The sequence below is a fragment of the Apteryx rowi genome, unplaced genomic scaffold, assembly GCF_003343035.1.
Source record: "Apteryx rowi isolate R43461 unplaced genomic scaffold, aptRow1 scaffold_228, whole genome shotgun sequence".
Lineage (NCBI taxonomy): Eukaryota > Metazoa > Chordata > Aves > Apterygiformes > Apterygidae > Apteryx > Apteryx rowi.
In genome coordinates this window covers 222,899-240,106 of record NW_020448619.1, presented here as the reverse complement: position 1 = coordinate 240,106, position 17,208 = coordinate 222,899, and the positions used below count along the sequence as shown (strand labels likewise).

Here is a 17,208-nt window from a genome sequence, read left to right as displayed (position 1 = left end):
ATAACCTTTTTTTGTAAATAAGAAAAAAAAAAACACAAAAAAACAAAGCTCCTCACCAAATTCAAGCTTGTACATTATTATTTTTGGTTGTTTTTAAATTTTGAGTTTTATTGTTTTGTATGTAAATATGTGGACCCAGGAACTGTTATTAATGAGCAAAAAGTTACCGTTCAGGGCAGTGATTCTGTTTAATAATCAGACAAAATGTAGACGAGCTTTTTAAAGCCATATAGTTTTAACTCTGTACAGTAGGTACCGGCCTGTATTATTGTAACAATAACTCTAGCGATGTATAGTGTATCTATATAGTTTGGAGTGCCTTCGCTTCCATTATTTCTTGGATTTTATTTCCTTTTTTTTTCCTCTTTTATTAACAACGTCTCCCACACGAAACCGCATCTTTGCTCCCCTGCTTTCTAACTCTTTGAGTGCTGTAAGGTTTCAGTGATACCATGATCAGTAGTTGGAACGAAAGGAAACCGCGTTTATAACTCATTTCATTCAAGCCGTGGCTTTGCTCTGGATGTCTCGAAGTTGCCCGTCCTGCCCTGTCATCCCCCTACTAGCAGTGCCTGGTCACGTTTTACACTTGCCCTCTGTCGCAGCGAGTAGCCCCATGGCTAGCGGCTAGGTTTGACTTTGCTCGTCTGTCCCCAGTCCCTGCGCCCAGACGGCTGCTGGAGAGCAGCTTCCACCAGCCTCGGCTTTTCACCGCTCCCTCCTGCCACGCTGGAGGGAGCCGACGGGGCTTCGCAAAACTAAGGAAAAAAAGGACCCCTTTTAGGAGGAAACCCTGCGTATTGTACAGTGATGGCTGTGCTCAAAGCTCTTTGGCTGTGGTAGGCTGGCACGAAGAGGGGAAGTGGGGCATTACTGTAAAATACCAGAGCATTTTTTCCCGACAAGGGGACTTCTCTTTCTCTTCACCCTTTTCCCCCACGCTCCTCCCCAAAGTAATTTTTATTTTCTTAAGACGATAAGTTTAACATTACTCTTAATTTCTTGTGCCCAGCACGAAGGCCTTGTTTCTAAAACTAGTTTGCTTGTGTTTACTACCTTGTTAGTATTCCACATAAGATTGTCTTGAATGGGAAAACACTTAACTCTTTACCAAACCAAAGGTTGCTGTTTTATTTTGGAGCATCTCGTGTTCATTCCAGTGAAGCAGAGGCTGCACTTTCTTTCTGGTGACACGAAGGTCAGTGATGTCAAACTGTTTTTGACAGTCCACTCAGAACTGTTACTCTTTTATTTTACTCTCTTTGGGGCTTGTTTTTAATGAAGTATGGTCTTGATCTGTCATTTTGTCAACTCTGCAATTGCATAGGTCTCTGAGATGGAATCGATTGCAATCTGTGTCCCCTACTGGACATCCAATCAAGACACTGGTGTTTTTAATATTAAACTTATCTACCTTACTAGGAAAAAAAAAAAGAACTACAAAAGAAAATTGGCTAATAGAAGATCCCTGATTGCTTTTTCGGTTATTTTTAAGCAAAGCTTCATCTGAAGTACTGGCAGGTGTCTGCAACTTATAAATAGTGATCACTTAAAATTTTTGCAGGTTTTCAGGACTGACTCAAAAAAAATAAAAATAAAGCAGTCTGTCAACCTCTCCTGTGTTATGAATCTCAGCCACTGCAGTTAAAAAGAAAAAGCCAATAATGAAAAGCACAGTAGAGTGTTCAGTCCAGGGCCTACCTTTTTGGAGACTATGAAAAGGTATCCCTGGGGTTCCAGTTTATTTCCACAGGGCTTTTAGCCGTTTTGTTCATAGTTCGTTTCGTTTTGCAACACTGCAATAACAGCAAAACGACAAGAAAGGAAAACAGTACCTAAGGGGTTAGCTTGAGAAAAGTAGCTTCCTTGTGTTGGTCTTTCTCAATTTATTTTTTATATATATATATATATAAAATATATTTATATATATATAATTTGCTTGCCTGTAAAATTTGCGTTCATTAATGTGTTGCTGATGGATCACTTGGGCCTGTACACACCAATTAGCGTGACCACTTCCATCCTAAAAACAGAAATCTAAAATATATATATATATATATTAAGGACTGTGGGTTGTATACAAACTATTGCATACACTTGTGCAAATCTGTCTTGATTTAAAGGAAAAGCAAAACCTGTATAACATTATTACTACTTGAATGCCTCTGTGACTGATTTTTTTTTTCATTTTAAATATAAACTTTTTTTGTGGAAAGTATGCTTAATGTTTTATTATTTCCCCCGCCCCATTCCCCTTGTAAATATATTTTGTTCTGTGTGACTCGGTTCGGAAATAGTTAACTGGTACTGTAATTTGCATTAAATAAAAAGTAGGTTAGCCTGGAAATGAAATTTAAAAATACAAAGTGTGTGGTCTTTATTTCAAAAACTTGCCCCTTTCTCTCTTCCTCCTGTCTTCCTTCTCCACCCCTTGCTCCTTGCCCTCACACCTCTTTCCACTCCACAAGAATAGGTGGACATGAATCTTTGTAATAATAATAATAAAAAGAAAAAAACACAAGAAATAAGCATGTTTTCTTAAATGAGCTGTGTTATTCCATGATATTTTTCCAAGAGATGCCAGCTTGTCTATGATATCCTTTGATTTGATGGAGAGAGGAACCCTGGGACATTATATTTCAAATCAAAAACAGCCAATCTTCCTTTACTGTCCACCTATAGATACAAACTTAAGAACCTGTGTAACCTGCTGGCTTTGAGTACTGAGTATTTTTTTTTATTTGATCCCATTAGTAATGTTATTTGGTGGTGATCTGTAAAGTTTGTCAAGACCACGTCCAGTGGACCATTCCTCCAGCAAATCAGCACGTAGCTATCTGAGTTGGGTTTCCGGTACTGGATAATGTATGTATTAAACATGACATGTCTATTAGTGCAAAAAAAAAAAAAAAAAATTAAAAAAAAACATTTTTGGGCTGGCTGACCTGGCCAAATCCATTCTGTCGCTATCCTAAAGGCTAGATGCAAGGTCATGTGACTGCTGCTTCAATAAAAACAAATTTATATTGCAAAGAGGCTCCTCTTGGTTTATTCGTGTGACAGAAGCTGCTCTTAGAGTTGTCTGAATGAAATCTTGTTGGTTTGACTCCAGGCTGTCCCGGCTGGAGCCTCTTCTCTGGAGCTGCTCGGATGCAGGTACATCTCAAAAGAGAGGTGGGAGGGTGACACAGTGCAGGTGGCTCAGCAGTGCTCAGTACCGGCACGTGCTTGAGGGGGAGACACACAGGACCTTGAGACAGCTCCTCAACGAGGAGAACCTGGTTTAGTAGAAAGACTGTGTGTGCCAGAATTTGGCCGGGACTCCGAAGAAAAGGTTGCTGGGACCCAATTGGATGATCTATTAAAAGACAGTGATGATGCCTGGTGGTTCCTGCAGAATAAGGCATCCCTTGCTTGCTGAGCTGGGCAGTCAACTGGGATGGGACCCTTGATATCCTTGTCATGTCAATGCCATAAGCATTGTCTTAGGCTCCCCTCTTCTCCTTCCTTTGCTTGCTACTATGTGCTCATCCCCACCTCTCCCCAAGTGTTAAGCTGTTGGGGCTGGTTCTCATCCTTCTTGAGTGCTTTTTGGACCCTGCCCACCTGCCTCCTGATGATGTGTCCATCAGCTGCAGTGTCCTGGCATCAGTCCATCTCGCTCTGCACGTGCTCTCCCATGGCTTGTTTTCCTCTGGCTTGGACATGGTTGCACAGAATGGCTTGTGAGGAAGGAGGTGGGCTCCACCTCCTCTCCTGCAGTTCCTCTGCTTCTCTGCACCTGAACCATAGCACAACTAATGGGGGGAGGAGGAACAGGGGGATCGCTTTGGCTGGTGCTGGTTGTTCCCATCCCAAGCTCGTGGCCACAACATCCTGCCAACAGTGTGTGATCAGGAGCTGTTTCCTGGCATCGGGTGGAGATGGAGGAAGCAGCTCCATCACATGTGCTGCAGGAGCAAACATAGTGTCAGAGTTGTGGACCCGGAGCCCGAGGAGGAGGATGAAGCTTCAGGGGCCAGGGCTAACTCACAGGCTAGGGACTTCAAAAGGAAGACACTTGGTGAGCCATCCCCACCACTGCATGCACACCACAGGCTTCCCTCTCCTCAGTGGGTCCCAGCTGACTTGACATGGTTTGTCCAAAGCTTTAGTGACTTTGATGGGTGCCTGAATTGGTACCAGCAGCAATGGTGGGGAGTGGGGCTAGGGAAGCAGGTCTGGGTGGAGGTGATGGCAACCCCATGAAGGGAGGGCGCTGCAGGAAGGGGCTGCAATAGTGGCTCTGTCCTCTGAGCCAGGTGCCCATGCGTTGGAGGGAAGCACCAGCAACTGGTTTCCGTACAGACCAAGCAGAAGATACAGCAGCGATTTCTGGCCATGACAGAGCCCCTGCCTTCTGGGTGACATTGCTGGGAGAAAGATGGTGGAAAGCAAAGCAGCCACTCTGGAAATGCTGAGTGGCGCCAGCCAAAAGAAGATGCTGAGGAGTTTTGCCAGCTGTTTGCAAGAGGTGAGCCGTATCTGAGTACAAAACCACCCTGCTGCAGGGACCCCTCAGCCTCATCAGGGCCTCTGCGGCTGTTCTTTGGGGGTTGCAGCCCTTTGCATGTCCCACTGGGCACAGGCAAAAAGGGTGCTGGGAGGGAGAGCAGGAGGCAGCCAGCAGAGCTCATGTGCACAGGCATCACTGCGGCAAGGGTCTGTGGGTCCCCTTCTGTGCCCCAGCTGCCTGTAAAGCTGTGCCTTTTCTGCAGCTGAGAGGCAAGGCTGAGCCCTCTTCTGGGCCTGAGAGACACAGTGCTATGGTAGCCCCAATACTCCTGGACCCTGTTGGTGTAAACCTTCCTCTTCTTCCTCTGAATCTGCAGCCCTTGAAGCAGCTGATCCCCTCCACCCCAGCTCATTGAGAGGGGTTGGTGTCTTTTTTGTACAAACTCTGCTGCTCTGGAAGGCACTTGAGTATCAGGATGACGGGGTCAGGGAGTTGCCACAAGCCCATCCTTTTCAGAAGCAGGACAGGCAAAAGGCGGCTTCCTTGTCTCTTCATGTCATCGCTTCACCTTAACCAAGGTACGGTCTGCATTTAATTCATGTGCTGAGACCAGTGGGTTGCTCTGATCAACCAGTCTGGCCCCTGGCATAAAGGTGGCCAAGGGCATCTGCAAATACATTGCTGTTTGAACTACAGCACCTCCATAAACTAGGTTTTTATTTATTTAAAGTTTACCCTTTATGGAGAGTTCACTATAATCCTCAGTAATTTGGGAGAGAGGTTAATTATCCTCAGAGATCTTTTTAAAAAACAAAAACAAAAACACCCCACTGGTGCCTCCTGTTTCTTCTGAATTCCTCTCACCTCAACTGCAGGCTGCTAGCTCTTGTTTTGTGTTGTCTTTGCATGCAAACCTCTTGCTCCAGCCTCAGTTTTCTGTACTGAATGTTAGTGCCCCTTGGCCAGGACCCAATTACCTTGTAACGTTTTGCTGAGCTGACTACCAGTGGGCTTTCAGCTCCTTCACTTCATGGCATCTTTCCAGTCTTTCCAATTGCACCTCCTCTCCAATTGTTTTTAACATCCTTCTTGAGCAGTGGCCTTCAATACTGGCCAGAGACTACCTACTACAGTCTCACCAGCATCATGTACATACACTAGAGAACATCTTGCATCTAGTTCATCTGTGTATCCTTATCTGAGGACTGCAGTCACCTTTTTGTGTGGAGGGCTGCAGCTGTCCAGTTTATCCATCACTCCCTTTGTAATCCCTGCAATCATTATCAGTGGGACTTTTATGTTTTCTTCCAGCTTGCCATTTAAAGAGAAATAATGAAACATCTTAGCATCAAGAACCACCACCTCACACACACATAACTTTCCAGGGAACAGTCATCCTGTTAGAATTCCCTGTTTGAAAATACCTTTTGAGACCTCTCTGTTAACCAGGTTCAAATACACTTACTTGTTGGTCATGATGCCTTTGAATCATTTTAAATGCTAATCTAAATGCAAAGTCGTACCAGGCTGAATGTGTTACAAAAGACTGTTTCATTGATGTGCTTTGTCTTTATCAACCAAACTTCTCACCATCTGGGTCGAAATTAAAAGTCTGTGTCAAGGCTACTGACACCATTTGTTATCTGGAAGGTGGCAGCTTTCAGGCTGCTTCTGGTAAGGTCCAAGTTGCTTTCTCTTTTTGTGGGAGAAGAAAAAGGGACACAAAGGAGGAGGAAAGAAAGAACTGCAGAATCCGGAGGGGAGAGTGAGAGTGCTGCAGTTTTGGTGTCTGAACCTTGGAGTCCAGTTGCTGGGAGACAGCAAGCCCAGCAGATGGTACACAGCCTCATTAGCCATTCTTGAACCTCACTTCACTCCCTTGGCTCTGGAAAGAGTCTGGCTGGGTCGTTGTCCTGTCTTCTCTGGCTAGTCTTGGGGAGGTGACGTTGCTGGCAAAGACACAGCTGCTCCAGCTGTGCTTACTTTGCTGAACCAGTCATGCCTAAAGGCTGCAGAATCAGATCTGTCCTGCTGCCTAAGCCAAGCTCTGATGAGAAATAAAGATGTGTGGGTAGCAACACCACACCGGAGAACAGCAGGAAGCCCAGGCTCATGTCTTGGCATGAGCATCATACAACTGCTGAGGCATTTAAGCAGCAAGCAATCCCCCAGACAAATGGAATCTGTGCTGTGTGACATCTCCTGGGCCTTGGTTCCTGCCCGAGGACCTGCTTGAGTGAGGGAGGACTGCCCAGCACAGGCAGGAATGGCCCAGCACTGCCTGACTTTGAGAAGAGCTTGGGGGGGTCTCTTGGGCCATGCAGGCTCTACAGCCCATAGCACTGCTGTTGGGCTTGCAGCCTGCTGGGAGGCACCACTGGCTGTCAGTGTCTGGGCGACTTGCTCATGCCCATCAGAGGAGACAGCAAATGTGTCAGAGACATAAGGGAGAGATGGGCCTTTCACAGCGAGCTCCTGCCTTTGGTCAATGCAGGAGGGCAGTCCTGGATCTTGTTGCAGCCCCAGCTAACTCCTGATGTATTTTTTTTCTCCACAAGTATTTTTTTTCCTAGTATGTCCTACTGCCCTCTGAGAGCCTGCAGACTTCCCTCTCCTTACTTGGCACAGGGTCATCAAGTGGAGGCAGTAGCTACCCAGCATCTAAACCTGCAAGGTTCAGCCCTTGCAGGATGCCTGCCTCTTTGCTGCCTTTTTGGCCAGACCAGGTGCTTGCTGGGGTCCACACGCAGCCTGGCCAGTCTCCCACACAGTCAGGGGAATTAAACCCTCCTCTTTCAGGGATTCCCTGCTCTCTGCAGCACCCATCTCTGCTTGTGTTCCTCAGAGGCAAAGCTGGATCCTCTGGAGGAAGTGGATGGGGAACAAACAACATCTTCCCTTGTGGAAGCCTGCAAACAGCTGCAGTAAAGCATTCATACTTGAGGTGCTCTGTCAGGTGAGCCACAGCAGGAGAACTGCAGAGGAAGCCTGCCTATGCCCAGGGCATCCTGCAAAGCCCCCTTGCTTGCCACTGCTGAGAGTGAGTAAATGTAACCGAGGACAAGGCAAACTTTGTCTCCAGGCAGAGCTGCCTGGCAGAGGATAGCCTTTTCCTGATGGGGGGAGCCGTGAGCCCTGCACACAGTGGCAGGGCCCTAGGGTCTGGGTACTTTTGGATTCCTAAATAGAGAGTTTTGTTTTCTAAGTGAAGTTTTCAAAAAACAGTGAAATCCACCAGTCAGTGCAGGACTCTAGCTTAGCTTGGTGCTTCGATGCCCTGTGTTTTATGCCATCTCCATGTGGTCAGCATTCACAGGGTACAGATGTCTGGGCTGCTGACAGATGAATGCATCACAGGTCTTATCAGAGGAAGGTTGGGGCTGCAGGAAGTGAGATAGGGTCAGATATGCAGTGGGAATGGCATGTGAACTTGAGAGGAAACAAGCATTTATCCTCCTTTCACCAGCATGCTGGCTGCCTCATGTTTCCTGTGGCTAAGTGCAGGCATATCTTCCTTCTCCCTTCAGCAGCTCATTCACATAGCCAAACTCTTTGCCAGACAAAAGTGCTTAGGAGACAGATGGTGGTTGTTGGAAAAACCCACATTGCTTGAGGGCATTTTTGCTAGTGACCAGCAGGAAATCATTAACGTTATTTGAGTGGCTGTCAGTTGTTAGCAGTCCTGGGAAATGAAGGGAGCTGGGGAGTATTTGGACCATCTCAGTTACGCTTCATTCCTCTTTTAAGCTTTTTATACTATGGCACCAGGATTAGGAATAGGTTGGTCACTGAAAGCTAATTCTGCTGGAGATGGCAAATTTGGGGCCCATACAGCAATGAAATATGGTTTGCATTTGGCTAGAGATGGAGGCACTGTGGAATTAGAAATTATGCAGCCAGGTGGAGAAAGGACTCAATAGGTAAGGAACCAGGTTGCCAAGCCATGCACTCATGGTGTTTGTAAGATGCTGTAATTATAAGGGCTGGCTATTACTGACTCATAAAAAGAGGGAGATTTATTCTTAGGATCAATCCTTCAGCAGCTTAAGGAGAGAGAAGTAAATGCAGCTTTTCAGTCCCCATAAGGCCAGTGAAAGCTGCTGCTTTCTAAATGGTAGAGAGGTAAAATGGTGAGTGAGAAGATGCTGGTCCAGTGGGGTATTTAGGACAGCAGAAACTTAAGTACTTGCCCAGTTTAGAGGCTACACAAGAGCACTTGTTAAATATTTCAGGCTTCTTGCTGCATCTGTATTCAGAGCAGAGGTGTCATGCATGCTTGGTGCTGATTTTGTCACCATGAGCAACGGCATTGCTGCACAGCTGTAATTAATTATCTCAGTGCAATTTGCATTGCAGGTAGCACCATGTGCTTCCAGCTTCCACCTCGAAGAAGAGGCTTAACATCCCTGCTCACAGCACTGACCAGAGAGCTCTAGGCAGGTTTCTATGAAAACTTCTTGCTGGGGGAAGAATGAGACTGTGATAAATTTCAGGTAGTCGGGCATGGGCTGGCCTGTGCAACAGGTCCAACCAGCTGTGGACTAGCAGCCAGCTGCGATGGTGAGTGTTTGCAGGGGCAGTCACAGCTGTAAGGTCTGGTGGGGACTGTGTGCTGAGCCAGGCTGGCCAGAGAGGGCACCATCCCTGTAAACACAGATGATCGGCCCAAGAAGAAAATGGGACATCCCTTCCAAGTGTTAGATAAAGGATAGGGCTTTGGCATGTGGGAACAGGCCAAGAGAAGTAGCTTGGACTCCAGCCATGTGAGTTGGAGGAAGAGGTGTGTGGGGTTGACACAAGGTGTGGGAGAGAAGGAAGAATGAGATGGAATGATACTACCAGAGCAGAAAGCCAGAGCTGTCTCTCCTGCCTAGGTTTCAGCATACACCCTTTGCATCAAAATTCTGAGGTTTTTCTCATTCAAACAGTGCCTGCTTGCTAGTTCAGATGCTTTCCCTACCCATTTTCTCTCCCAGCAGCGGCTGTGAGGAGAGGTGGGGGCTTCTGTCCAGAGCACTCCCCCAGCCTCATCAAAGCCCTGGTACTGCTGCATGGGAGCAGTCCCACTGGCCTTTGGGCCTCTCTCTGATGCCTGCAAGACTGCGGGATGGGTTCTGTACCTGCTGCAGGTCTGTTCTGTGGTCAGGGCTCGGCAAGGACCCTCAGTCCCAGGTGCTCTGTTAGAGCAGTGCTCAGGTTTGTAGCTCTCCTAAGCCTGGGTCAGATTCCCCCATGGCTACTGCGAGTCCCTCAGCCTCCCCGTGCCGTCATGTAAATGGTGCTAGTCCCTTTGTCCACCTGGAGACCTCACAGCATTCATCCGGTAAATGAAATGGTGCCAGGGAGCATATCTGGGCACTGGAATGTGACTGTCTATATTAGATTGTCCCTGACATGGTTTTCAGACAGGGTCTTCTACCACTCTCCCAACTAATTACTTGACACAGTCTGGGAATTACCATGGACTAGGGACCATTTCCAACTGGCATTTCATGCGCAGTCTCTCTGTTTTGGAAGGTAAGAGAACAGCACCCTGTTAAGTCTGTTCTGTGCTCATTGGTCTCACTGCACAGCACATTTAGTTTAGTAATATACATGTACATTTTATGTCTCAGGAAATCAGCATTTCTGACAAATGTTCAAAACAATTCCTGCATCCCTAGTGGGGTGCAGTACATCAGTATGAAAAAACAGTGCCTCTTCCAAGCCCAGACACGACTCTGGAGGGCATTAACTTGAGGAAGCTGGTGGATGCTGAGAAAATACTGACTCACCATCCAGAGAAGTGCAGCAAGAGCTGTATGAACAGGCTTTTGGCTGAATGGGGGAAGACAAGACTGGGAGGAGGTAGAGTTAATATCAGTGCAATTAGGCCTTGCTGAAAGCCTTTGGCATGTGAGGACTATACTTGTAGGGTTATCCTCCACCTCTCCCTCCTCCCAGCATCCTTCCACTTCCCAGCTGTGTGTGGGCTGATTTTAGCCCAATAAAGTAGCGAGCAGACCCTGAGCACTTGTGAGACGAAGAGCAGAGAAAACAGTAGTGCTCAGAAAATGGCAGGAAGTCTTTTAACAGCACTAAAGCCAGGTCTACAGCAGCAACTTTGTGATGGTCATGTTGCTTTTGAGGGAGGCAGGAAAGATGGTAGAGCATGGGTTTGTTGCATTTTTATGCTGCCAAAAATTCAGATAAAGTGTCCAGGGAAAAAGATGTGTTAGCTTCAAGCTACTCTGTCAAAAGTCCTTTTTGCTGGTCTGAACTGTGGTCATAGCAGAAGGATTTCCTGGTTCCACTCTGCAAGTGCCTTATCAGCAAGGAAGACCTAAGACAATCTGTATTCATTCATTTACTCCTAGCGACCAATTATTAACCATTCCCACAGTCCCCTGTGCACTGACTGCATTTTATCCAGTCTCTTTGGGTTCAGCCAGTCTCCCACACCTGTCAGGATACAGAAGCAGGCTTTGCAGCACAGCCAGCCTCCCTCCCAGGGGCAGCTGGTGAAAGAAAAGCAGGACAAGCAGAATATCCCCAGTGTTCCCACTTTATTGGTGCAGCCCTGGAGGCATCTGCCGTGTTTGTTTCAGATATGAGCTCTTCCCCAGCATAGTTCTGGTTCCTGCTAGGAGAGGGAATGGTGCGTTCTCCTGTTGTTGATTTACGATCCCAATTCCCTCTCATTGTGCTAGTTTTCTTCCTCAAAGTACATTCGGCAAAGCCTGAAAAAAAAATTGCACATGGCATTTGAAAGCAGTTTCTAGAACAGAATTCCTGCGGGAATCCTGCCATGGCCTTCAGTTTACACACTATGCAACGTCATGTGGAAAAGACTGCCTTACCCTGACAGTGTCCCTGAAATCATAACAGAAGCCAAGGCATTTATAGCTCAGCCTGTGCATAGCATCCAGAGTCCCCTGTCCCCTCGCTGTCATGCAAAAGGCTGTATCACTGGAGAAGACCAGAACACAGAAACACCTACGTTCATTCCCACACGTTAGCACTTCTTGCCTTTTTAAACCTGTATCATATTGTATGATAAGCCACATGGAGAATGTTTATTTCAGCATATGATCTTAGAAACACAGTAAATGCTTCTCTGCATTGGTCTTCCTACTTTACTGTTTTGCTGCCTCAAGTTTTCCATGTCTCTCTTATTACATTGGAGCTTGTGATTCATGTTATCCCCTCTCTTTTAATCTGGCTAAATTTGTCCAAGGTGGCCTGAGGCAACAGAGCCCATACCCAATATAGCCTCTCTTCCCATAGTGTGAAGAGTGTTTCTTTCAGTGTGTTTTGCATTTGCTACTTTCACTTTTACTGACTAGCTACTCACGCTATGAGAATTTTTCCTAATCCCTAAAAGGATCATCACAGAATCCTAACAGGATCTCATCACCCATCTTGGACTCCTGCCTGCTTCTGCAATACTTACATGGGCTGCCTGCCCCCACCAGCTGCCTGGTGCCCCTGAATCAGTGACCTAGAGCCCAGCAAATGTTTCTTGGTGCAGCTCTCTTAGTTTTCTCTTTCTCATTCTTATTTACAGCTCAGTGGAATACTGGGGTATTCAGTCTCTTTCTTTGTTGTTTTCTCTCTCTCTTTCTCCCCATCCCCCCAAAAATCCACAGAAAGGAGACCTGATGCAAAATTTTTCTAGGAATGCACTAGTAAGCCTGAATTCTTAAAGAGCTGCTGGTTTGTGTTTTGAAGGGACACAGCTATGTTTGGAATTAGTTAGCTGGACTATAGGCTCTACAGACAAAATGCCTGGAACCTGGATACCTGGATAGCACAAAGAATGGGCTATCAGTTACAGAGATAAATGATGGAAGTGCACAGGTATCAGTCCATTATTACATTATCATTGAGAGCTAATACTGCTATTTGCTGCATAACTAGTAGCTAGAGCATCAATGAGTAAGCATTTTGGGTGTTTAGTTGTGGCTGTGCCTTTTCCTCCAAAAACTGGTGCATTTGATGTTGGTACTGGTGTAAATGTAGGTTTGAGATGCAAAACCCACAGATCTCAAGAATTCTGACAGGTGAATGCTCAAGAGATGTGCAAATCCCTGACAGCTCTCTGATCAGATGCATTGCGCCTGTCTGCAGCCTGCCAACTTCTCACACTCTGAGTTGGAGCACCCCCATGCTTGCAAACAAGGCAAAATCAGCATCCTTTTTGCATAGCCTCATGGAGCCAGAAAGCCAGAGTGACTAACAGTGTGCTCCCTGTTCTAAGAAATAGGATTCTTGCCAGAAATGTTCTCCTTTGCGATGAGAAGGAGCTAGAAGAGGTCAGCCCAAAGAGTAACATTTCTGGAAAAGCCATGAGCACTGGTTAATGGTTTCTTTGCACAAGTTACATCAGCCCCACATCATTCTGCTATCACCTACCTTTAGTTATTAGCGCCAGACACTGCCGGCCTGGCAGGAACCACTCTGCTGAGCTAAGCAAGGGCTAATTATGTGAAAAGATGATGCAAGATCTGACCCTTACTAGCAGCCTGTCTAAGATGGTTTTTATTCAGCTTCAGTGCTTATTAATGGTAGAACTAATGCAGGAATCCGCTTTACTCAACTAAGGAAGTCAGTGGGATATGTTTGAGAAAAGATGTTATGTATGGTCTCAACTCAAAATTTCCCACGGCTGGAACATTTTTTCATTTAACGCTCTTGATGCGAGGAAACACCATCAAAAGCCCAGGTGCAGAACTCTACAGGTCTGTGCCAGGAGGACAAACAAGGGATGCTAACACTGAATCTCTCACTCTAACTTCTTTTAGTAATTAGAAGAGGTAAGTTAGCAAAGCAAAGTTTAAAATGCCCCTTTGTGTGTCAGCCAGTAAAGCACTCTTTCTGGGTGATAGTCCAAAGCTAGATATGGCGTTTTGGATGGAGGAGGCCATATTGAAATGTACACAGAGTGGCTCCAGGACAACATTGCTGGCAGGAGGGATAGCCCAAAGGAGAGAGATGTTTTTCCATCCTGGATGCCCTGAAAAAGTACATATAATGTGCTTCCCTCTCCTTCTCCATGATCTGAGTTTAAACCATAGAGGGGAAGGGAAACTCACCTTGCTCATCATCTGTCTCTAGGAGGCTGTGGCATCCATGTCTGATACATCCGAATGGGTCTCTGCTGTCTCTCCTGTGCTTTCATCACCCAGAAGTTTAGATAGTTCGTGTGTGACTGGAATGGAGTAAGTGCTATCTGTTGCACTCAGTCCAGCAGTTGTCCTGCTTGAAGTAGTGCTAGCTGTCACAGCAGGAGAATCTCCCTTTATCTCGCTGGCAGATGTCTCCTGATGCAAAGTCAGATGGGCCACTACTCTCTCTGTGTCCCTGTAGATGATCTGATGAGCAGCATTGATATGTTTTCTTTGGGACTGCCTCACTGTGCATAAAAAGAGGAAAGACTTTTACTTGGAAAGGTACAGCAAAGTGTTCTCTGTAGGGGAGAAGGGAGGGAGAGCTTTTAGCTTTCTCCAGCTGTGGAAAAGCCAATTTCAGGAGGAAAAAAAAAAAAAAAAAGACATCCTTCTGACTCTGGCCGATAGGGTTCTACTGACACCTAATAGAAGCAACCAACTTTGCACTTCCCTTTGAAGACAACCTCCCACAGTGGGAAGCACAGGCAAAGTGTTTTCCTTTCCAGCTTAGGGCAGAATTGCCCACTATGTATTCAGGCTTTAAAATAACTTCTCCTTCAGTATTTGTTAACTGCAGCAGGTCTCTGGAAGACTGAAGCTGAAATCTGCCCTCTCCTGTGTCAAAATTCTGCCTGCACAGAGAAACCCTTATGGAGTTGATAGACAGACCTGGAGACAGTATAGACTCATTAAATTACCTACTTTATCATCTCCCTGTTGCTACTAAAGGATTGTTCTTTGCTGTGTTTTACAGTTTTCATCCAATCTAGTTTGTATATATTTCCAGCCCACCTCTTGGGAGCTAATTATCCAAGCTAAACCATTCACCCTACAGTTCTCTTCTCTTCATTTCTCCTCACTGTTCTTCATTCCCTCTTTTCCTTATGAGGCTTAAGATGTTGGTAAAGAAACATCAGGATTTAAATACTGTGTGCTTGTAAGGAAGGGATGGGGAGCATTGCAGGAATAAACTGTGGTTCTGCTCACATCACTTCCCTGCAAAAGTCCAAGACTTCCTTGTGATTTTGGTCTGTTTACACTGTAAGGCTGAGCTGTATTTTAACTGTGAACTCTGAATCACTGGTGTCTTGCATGTGTCATACGGTCCTGCATACTGTCACTGGAGCAGTTCAGATAGACCTCACTCGCTGAACTTTACTAATCTATCCTTTTTATATTTTGTCCATCTCCCAGGTCCATTCAGTTGACAATGAAGACAACTGGATCTAACTTGCATTTGATAAACTGCCCTTCACCAGCCAGCTCTCAATTCCCAGGATAACATCCTCCATCCAAAGCATTTTGACTTCAACTGTTCATGTACCACTGCATCAACTATTACCTCTCCTGGTATTGCTGCAGTCCCTTCCTTCATCCACAGTGAATTCTAAAAGAAAGATGGCTTAAATTGCTGGGTGAGTTTTGTCCTTTTAAAAGCAATTTTTTTTCTTATCAACACATTGCCTTCTAGCTCCAGCGAAAGAGAGTTCAGAAGTGAGGGGTGTCTCAGGATGGGCCAGTATTGGATAATGCCTGCTTTTGTGCAGAAGAATGGGAGAGATGCTCAAGAGAAAAAACAAAGGAAAAGAAGGCTAAGTAATGGCAAAAGAAAGAGATCTGTATAAGGGGAAGCTAAAGCATAGGCAAAGGTGGAATGTGCAGGTCCTCAGCTTTTTATTATACAAATGGATTTGCTCCTCTGGCAGGCCAGTCAGTTGCTGACCTCAGATCCCTTTCTGCTAATTTCAAGGAAGTTATGTGCTCAAGCATGCACCAGATGGATAAAACAAATAGAGTTTCATAACGACTAATCTGGCTTGCTCTAGAGAAAGCTTTAAAAGCTGCAATAGAAATGCAACACACTGACCTGCTCACGAGTTCAAATGGCATTTTTTTGATACTATTTCTTTGGATTTACATGGAAAAGTTACTTACACAATGATTCTGCTTCTCTGAAGATATCACTGTGCAGGAGGCTCATGGCAGGGCCTGTTCTCCAGAGCATATGTTTGATAGAACTCAGCTAGCTCTTAAAAGCAGGGGGTCTATCCCACTCAAGGCAGCAATAGCAGAAGAGAGTATGAGCAACGTCTCTTTGGGACATGTGACCCTTGCTGCCACAAGACTATTGTGGCAAGTTTCACCTGACCATGTTTGAAGGAGCTCTTGTACTTTATCACCTATTGCTCTAGCTCTTCTTCCAGCCTCCACTTTAATTTTGCATAGGTCTAGCTCTGCTTTCCAGACAGATCCCTTGTAGCTAGCCCAAATTTTGGAGATCTTTTCCTCTGTTGCTTGGAAGCGCTTCTGAGGTGCTTAGTTCATCAGCTATTGTTGCATTTAAACCCAATAAGTATTTTCTTGCTTCCTCTGCTTGACAGTGCCTCCTTATGTCCAGAATCCTAGGCCACCTCTACGTCTTCTCTTTCTGAGATGAGCTAACCTGTGTGCATTAGTGCCTGAGCTACAGACTTCACTGACCAAAATTACTTTGCCTTGCTTTGGTAGGCTTGCAGATCCAGCAAGACTAAGAAGAAGGGAGCTGATTAAGCTTAGAAAGTATTGCCTGCTGCTGAATAGTTGCTGTTGTTGGTGATTGATAAATACAAACCAGGAAGAAAGAACTTTGCACAATTTACAGATCACAAAAGGTGTTTGCAGGGTTTGTATTTTCATTAACAAAGCAAAAAAGCAATAAACTAAGTGTTTTTGTTCTCAAGTCAGCGAAAGACAATAAAGCAAAGGCCACCTCAGACTCTATCTTGATACAATTGCTTTTGATAGGTTATATTCACTTTATATGGATGACTGGTTTAGTCACAGTGTGCTGGTTAGTGGAAACCTTCCAGTTAAGAACAGCCATTTATTTTGGATCCTCAGTGTAATACATGGGTTTCCAGGGTCTTCGCCTCTGTATTTTGAAGGATACTATTCCATTTTGACTAAACAGAAACATCCTTTAAAACTGCAAAATTATCCACTTAAAACATGATGCCACTACAGTCAACCCTAAAACCTTATCTTTGCGTTTACTTCTTGACCAATTGGAAGAAAGGCAAGGGGAAACATGTAATCTTCCTTTCACATATATTTAAGTAATCTGCCTGTTAAAGACTTCTACAGTTTTTACAAATTGCCATATAATAGATTATTCACAGCTATGCTACTTAATGACTTTTTCCAGTTTATTTTTGAAGGCACAATGGGCTTTTTCATCTCCTGTAGTTTTACTGTTAAAGTTGCACCAAATTACTTTAGGTCTGAATTTGGGCTACCATTTTAAAAGACTAAGGCTCATGAGAAATCTGTGAAAAGGGGTCAGAGGGCTAACTTTCTACCTGCAGAGTGCAAAAGAGGAATCTCAGAGAACTGAGACAGCTTTTGGGAGTGTGCCTTTCTTTCGCTGAGCTGAAACGAGGAGGGTGAAACAATTCAAGAAGAGAATAAAGCTATTGGACTCCTTACCTTTCTCTTTGACAGAGATTTTCTCAACCTCTGGAATCAGGAAACTATAAACCAGCTCTGCTACAATCTCTTCTGACTGTAGGCGAGTTCGACTATAGA

General features: G+C 45.3%; 1 protein-coding gene across 1 annotated transcript in view; it reads right to left on the bottom strand.

Annotated features, from left to right (window-relative positions):
• Positions 1–13,704: 13,704 nt before the first annotated feature.
• Positions 13,705–17,208, bottom strand: part of MAATS1 (MYCBP associated and testis expressed 1) — a gene marked incomplete at its 3' end in the record, with an annotated part of 28,033 nt that continues 24,529 nt past the window's right edge. The window contains exons 14-15 of the mRNA XM_026065459.1: positions 17,110–17,201; positions 13,705–13,889 (exon numbers count right to left, since the gene is read on the bottom strand). Of these exons, the coding sequence (XP_025921244.1) occupies positions 13,705–13,889; positions 17,110–17,201 (277 nt within the window). The remainder of the gene's footprint in view (positions 13,890–17,109; positions 17,202–17,208) is intronic.